The following is a 6,836-nucleotide window of genomic DNA, read 5'->3' on the forward strand; positions in this document are numbered from 1 at the left end:
TACACAGAGTTATTGGTTAATTTGCTTACAAAGGACTGGATTGTTGCAAACACTTTTCCTCAGCCACTTTTATTTGCTTAAAGGGGTAGTTCACCCCCCAAATAACTTTTTTTCTATTGATTACTCACCCCATGGAGCCTTGAATTCATGGATATTTTTTTGTTTTTGTCGCATTCCTTCCTTTATTATTTGATTATAATAAATTTAGCCCCATTGATTCCGGTAGGAGACACAAATGCATTTGTGTCTCCTACCGGAATCAATGGGGACACATTTATTATAATCAAATTATTGGCTTAGGAATGTGACAAAAACAAAAAAATATCTATGAATTCAAGGCTCCAGATGGTCAGTAATCAATAGAAAAAAAGTTATTTTGGGGGTGAACTACCCCTTTAAGTCTGCCATCTTGTGGACACTCCAACCAATGACATACAACCCAGTTCGATGCCACAATCTCCTCATTTATCCATAACATGCCATGAAACAAACTTATTTTAAGTACAACTTGCAGATAAATCTACATTGCTGGCATAGCAATACTGGCATTAAAACAACAAAGGCATACACAATGGAAAAGAAAATATATCAACAGGACAAGAAATCCGGTTTTCCAATTTTTATTACAATGATCTGTACATAACAAAGGACTTATTTCAGCTCCTTCACAGCCAGACCTGGAAAACAGAGATGAGATGGTGTTAGAATATACTTTACAGATTCTCTGTAGAACACAACAATGACCAGATGCATGGATTAAAGCGAAATCAAATCTGAGGAACGGTGTCCTGATGTGCCATTTCTGAATAAAGTGTGAAAGTAGCCCCCCTCACACTGGTGCCGTTTCCTAAACGCCACAATATGTACAATTATGTTTTAGTAATATTGTTCCTGTGGGCGAAGAAATCACAGATTGAGGCTTTAACCTCCTAAATTTTAAGACTAAGATTTTATGGAAGATGCTTCAGAACATATTGCTAGTTTGACCACTTCAAATGCTCTAATCTTAAAATATTAACCGAAAATAGCCCATCTGCAAGCTCGCGATGCATTGAGAGCTTGTAGTTCGGCTATTTTCACCATGCAACATGCTTCCATAGAAGACAATGCTGGCTGCTATGGAATCCAAGTGACTGAAATCAGTCGTGGCGACTGAGAGAACTTTAATCCATGCAGAGGACACAGTTGGAGCACAACTTCCAGGAACGCCGCTCCCCCCCCCCCCCATCACCACAAAATCACATGTTTTTTTTCCATCTCGTCATTGTGTCAGTGGACCGGTGGAACTCAGATTTCGGAAGTTGACGAAACTAAGCACTTGGTCCATTCTTTGTTCTAGCAAGCGTGTAAATTCACCTCAGGCACGGAGAAGCCTGCTGTGTTTGGACAACTTGCATCGTTAAATACATTGAAAAACCCATCGACTTTCAAAACAAATGGCGAAAAGAGCCGATATAAAAGAGATCTGCCATTTGTTGTACGTAAAGTGTATAGGGGCTGATGTGGTTAATACAGCGAGTGTTTCATCATCTACTTCATAGCTTTATCATGACAAAATATGGAAAGTTTACGGATGGTTCCACTGACAGGAATGTCTGTCAGATGGCCAATAATCAATAGACAAACATTGATTCATTGACATACTACAGGTTATAGTTAAAGGGGGTGTGTGTGATTTCTTTCCCCTTTCTTTTTTGTTAAACTAAGTGTTAAATAGCTGTACAGTTTATACCCACAGCAGTCCTTGCTCTAGTGTTTGTACATTAAAAGAGGTTTACCATCTCTCCACTCCCTTAGTAAACAGACAATACATTTTCAGGTCAGGATTCCAATTTCATCCAATCAGGATAGAGAACTCATACAGGATAAGTGAAATTGGAAGTGATGAAAACAAAAGGGTCGGACAAAATTAGACCACTATATAATATTGAAGCTGATAAATGGGTTACCTCCCCTGATTGGACAACATTTGTAACCCACCTGAAAATAATTTGTTAATCTGTTTATTTAAGAGCCGGAGAGATGGGAGACCCCGTTACTGAACAAACTAGTCTATAGCTATGATTACCAACAAAAACTTTTGTTTTAACCAAAAGATATCACTTACAGAACCTTCAACTAAACAGTGAGACAAACCCTGAAACAAATGATGATAAAATGTACGCTAAAAATGTGGATCCAACAGTTTTTGCATGCAATTCAAGTTCGTGGCATTAGGACACTGGCCCAGACATGTCATCCTGGCAAGTTCAACTACTATGGTCCAAGGCGAGGCTGTAAAACCAAGCCAATTCTGCTAGGCATCTTTACGTTCAATGGTCACCTCACCGGATTCAATAGGTACAAGACAACCTTGACCATGATCACATCTTCAAAGAGCAGCACTAGCACATCTCACGCATGCATTTCTATGCACGCTGTGTCTACCAGGGCCCCAAATGAACACCAGCCGTCAACAAATGCCGGTAGTTTTAATTTGGTGTATACGTTTCAGAAGCCACCTGACACTTTGGTTGAATGTTTTTTTGCAACAGAATATTTGCATTGAGGACTCGGATGCAGATTACCTTTTAAAGTGTATGCATGATATGCAACACAAAAGGGCTGTGCATAATGTACATTTTATATTTTCTGATGAGCTTTAAGTTATTTGGGACCCTGGTGTCTACCACAGTTGTCTTTCGGTCATGGTCAGTGGTACTGACCTGGGGGCAGGGACTGCTTGAGCTTCTCAGCCTTCTCCTTGTCGGTGATGACCAGGGTGTACAGGTACCTGCTGCAGCGCACCTTGAACTTCACATTGTCCTTGTTCTTCTTGATCTTGACGGCTGGAGAGAGGACGAGGGAGAACAAAGACAAATTGAGTTACAAAAAAAGCCCATCTACAATGGCCATTTTCACAAACTCCTGCCTATAATGACATGGGAACGCCATGTGTAATGTGCTTAACTCATTAAAACCAGGAATGGGTCTATCATTTCATACTTTGGCTATTCAAAAATGGCAGATATACAAGCTTATAGCATGTCACTTCGTACCGTACTATGAGCTTGTAGATCTGCTATTTTTGAAGGGGGAAAAAAAACATAAAAAATACGCAAATCTGTGAATATATATATTTTTTAAGAGAACATTTTAAACTCAAAGCTTTGCTTCTGGGGTCCAAGGAACTTAATATTTTGAGATGGGGTCTTCGGCTTAATGCATATCATTTTGGGGGTCCTTGACATGACAGTTTGAGCAACACTGATACAGCAACATACGTTTTTCAGAAAACTCTTGTTAAAAGATTTAGAAGACATTTGTAGAATCGGCCTCAGGTCTCAATGGGTTAAACAAAAACAAAAAAAATCCTTCATCAACTGTACTACTTTTGTTTTGTCCTGGTTTTACCTGGCCTGGATCTTTACTGGGGTTACATTGACCCAATTCTAATGAGGTCTTTTTCCAACAGCAACTAAGCATGTCCACATTCTCATGCGTCAAATCAATTCCAGGCCAGTAGCTCTCAACTCAACTCCTGGGAATTAATTTCTTCCGTGTTTTCTATTCAGCCTGCAGTCAACTGCATTCATCTTTACTGTAAGATTGTCAGTGTTATTCTAACTCGGAGAGCAAAAATTGAAGTTCTATTTGGTGACATTTACCTACATTTGTAGACAGTATGCAAATGCAACTAACCACCAGATATACTACATATATACACACACACACACACACAACAAAATTGTACAGCATACAGTCTATTATAGGCAATTTGAGTTCATGCAATGGCAAGCAATGCACAAAATCACAGTAAACACTATATGTCCCTATAAAAGAGAAACTAGAGATACTGTATATGCCTTCACTCACATAACTACACAATTGTAGAGCTGTTTTAGTCAAATGGGTACAAATAAATGCTTGAATTGCTCCTGAAGTACACCTGAGAAAAACAACAAATGGAAAACGTGTTCCACGTTAAGTTGGAAACTACTGCTGCATCAGCTAGCTGTGGCATGCATGCACAACTCTGTACTTTGCATTTCTTACATCCAGTGCCGTTTGTTACATGTAAAACAGTCTTGTGGAACACGTCACACCAACATCTCTTGTACTTGTTATGAGTGAGTGACAAATAAAGCCTTTTGAATTTTACACTCCGTTCTGTACGCACACTGACAGGTCATAAACGTGATAAAAACTGGGAGACTTACACTTGGCATCCTTCCTCCTTGCTGTCAGCAGGAAATCTTTGATTTCTTCGATCTTTCGTGGCTGTGACACAAAAAGAAAGGACAATAAATTACAAAGTATTGACTGATTTCAGTGAGACAAGCGCATCATTTGACCGACTAGTGTCTCGCATACTGTAACACAAACAGGTACACAGCGAGTTCATGTTAGTGAACCACAAAAATAACGCTTTTCCATTTTGTCAGTGGACCGGTGGAACTCAGATTTCGGAAGTTGACGAAACTAAGTACTTGGTCCATTCTTTGTTCTAGCAAGTGTGAAAATTCATCACTGGCACTGCAGCCTAGGATGTTTGGATCACCTGCAGTTATGACCATATACGTATATTATGACTGAACACTCCAATGCTGCTGTACTGATGCCCTCTCTATGCATAAACTTACACGTCTGATCTGCTGTTATGTCTCTCACAACACATTAAGACCCTCATTGATTCTACCAATGCCTTCTACATACATCAGTAGTTCTCACACTTTCAAGATTTAAAATAAAATAGCAGATCTACAAGCCCGCAGCACGGCACAAAGTGCTGCGCTGTGAGCTTGTATATCTGCTTTTTTATGAATAGCCAACGCAAAAATCTGAAGTGGCAGATGCTTTCCCGTCTGCTGTTGTGCGTTGTCGCTTGTCCATTTTCACACACAAGAGCCATTCTGCCTCTTTAATTTCCATTTCGACCATGCAGCTCATGCATCATCCATTCCCCCCAGTGTCTTTCTCCATTCTTATAATTATGTTTGAAGCTACACCATGTTAAGAGCTGTACAATAACTTCACCCACTCGTTTTAAACCTGCATTCTAGTATGATGTGACAACATCTGTAAGCATCCTTGTCCGACTACTACAGAACCTATCAATACTAGCAACAATAAGGCTGCTGTAATCAGGCAACAAGTTATAACAGTTGAAACCCGACAGACAGCTCATCAAGATTTCACATCTGCGAGATCATTGGTTCTCAAAGTGGGGTCCGGGGACCCCCAGGGGTCCTTGAAGGAGGTCCAGGGGGTATCCAGCTGAATGATGGATAGTTAGTAACCAAATGGACCCTTATGTGTCTGTAACTCTGAGAGTGTACAAATGGACCCATTTGGTTCCATTTGTACACACTCAGAGTTAAATTAACATTGATTTTACAATATAAATTGGGGTTCCAGAGATAGAGATGCCATTAAATGGGGTCACCGTGGCCTAATGCATGTCAAACTGGGGGTCCTTGAAATTAAAATGGTTGAGAATCACTGCTAGAGCGGTAAAAAAAATCTTCTTATGGGGGTCCCTGACATATCTTTTCAAATGGGGGTCCGCGGGCTAATAAGTGTCCATTTGGGGGTCCTTGACATTAAAGTTTGAGAACCACTGTGCTAGATAATCCAAACCCACCATCACCGTTCACTGATGATCATCAACATAGCATAGCTTCACAACATAGCTTCATTCAGATGTCCTATGCATTTGTGCAAAATGGCAAATAAAGTCCATTCTATTCATATGGCAAATGAGGCCGATAATGGCAGATCTACAAGCCCACAACGCGTCGCAGATGCTACGCCTTGTGGGCTTGTAGATCTGCCATTAACAACGCGCGGAGCCACACCGTCATACGACGAATGAATCAATGATGCACTACATCACAACGCTGGTTAGCATTATTAGCAACATTAGCTTCGACCGAAGCTGACCGCTGCAAGAACAAGCACATTAATAGCGGACACGGTAAACACACGATAATGGCACGCTATGAACGTTGTTATAAACCATATGAAGACACATTAAGTTGATTTTAAGTGAATAATTCTCACCATGTTGCCGTTTCAGTGACTGGACCCTGGAGAGGAGAGAGAAATACTGGAGTTAGAAATCGGCTCAGAACGGCTCAATGAAATGCTCTGTGATGATAATTCCTATGCAGTCATCTGGCCGATGTACACGTATATCATGTTTTAATGTACATTTGGTGGTATTTGTTAGTGTGAAGGAGGATGTTTTATGATTGTAAAACGTTATTTCATTGATGAAGGAAAAGCGGAAACTCACGCAGTCAGTCAGGGAAAGGATGAAAAGGGACGTCATTTCCGCTCTGCGTTGGTTATATATGGAATACGGCACGACGCGAAGGACAAAAGGTGTCAAAACTCAAAACAATGTACCATATGTTTAGACTATTTTTTTATGTTGCGTATATATATATAAATATATAATATATATATATATAATATATATAGACATACATGTCATTCTATGTTCAAATACTATTTAAACGTTAAATGTTATGTTTTTAAACAGGGTTAGGGTTATAAACAATGTTATTATATTAGCCATGTTTTATATAGGTATAGGTTTTACACTGAATCATCATGGTTAGGAAATTCAACCTCTTAAGTTTGTGATTCTCAAGGCAGGACAGCATTTTCCCTCACCTACTGTATATATCATTGTGTGGGCAAACAAATTGTATATTATTTGCCTTTAAATGTCTCTCGATTAATTGAATACACTGGACCACAATGGAAAGAAGCCCTTAGGGCTTTTTGTGTGTTATCCTTTTAGCACCATTGTAAAATTGTACCATTTGGACACTGTTAATAAAGTATTC

General features: G+C 39.6%; 1 protein-coding gene across 1 annotated transcript; it reads right to left on the bottom strand.

The window, feature by feature from the left end:
- Nucleotides 1-604: 604 nt before the first annotated feature.
- On the bottom strand, nt 605-6,319 carry rpl38 (ribosomal protein L38). Its single transcript, XM_080455990.1, has 5 exons — nt 6,278-6,319; nt 6,043-6,068; nt 4,200-4,260; nt 2,706-2,828; nt 605-677 (listed from the first exon to the last, which is right to left on the bottom strand). Exons 2-5 carry the CDS (start codon nt 6,043-6,045, stop codon nt 652-654), a joined length of 213 nt encoding a protein of 70 aa, XP_080312116.1. The 5' UTR covers nt 6,046-6,068; nt 6,278-6,319; the 3' UTR covers nt 605-651.
- Between the last annotated feature and the right edge of the window lie 517 nt (nt 6,320-6,836).

Source organism: Gymnoscopelus braueri (genome assembly GCF_963280865.1).
Source record: "Gymnoscopelus braueri genome assembly, chromosome: 17".
In the NCBI taxonomy this organism is placed as follows: Eukaryota; Metazoa; Chordata; class Actinopteri; order Myctophiformes; family Myctophidae; genus Gymnoscopelus; species Gymnoscopelus braueri.

Excerpts from the sequence above, each read along its gene's own strand:
- rpl38 (XM_080455990.1), bottom strand. Across the intron at positions 2,829-4,199 it reads AAGGAGGAAGGATGCCAAGT|CCGTCAAGATCAAGAAGAAC; the intron begins GTAAGTCTCCCA and ends TCCTCTCTCCAG. Across the intron at positions 678-2,705 it reads CAAGCAGTCCCTGCCCCCAG|GTCTGGCTGTGAAGGAGCTG; the intron begins GTCAGTACCACT and ends TCTGTTTTCCAG.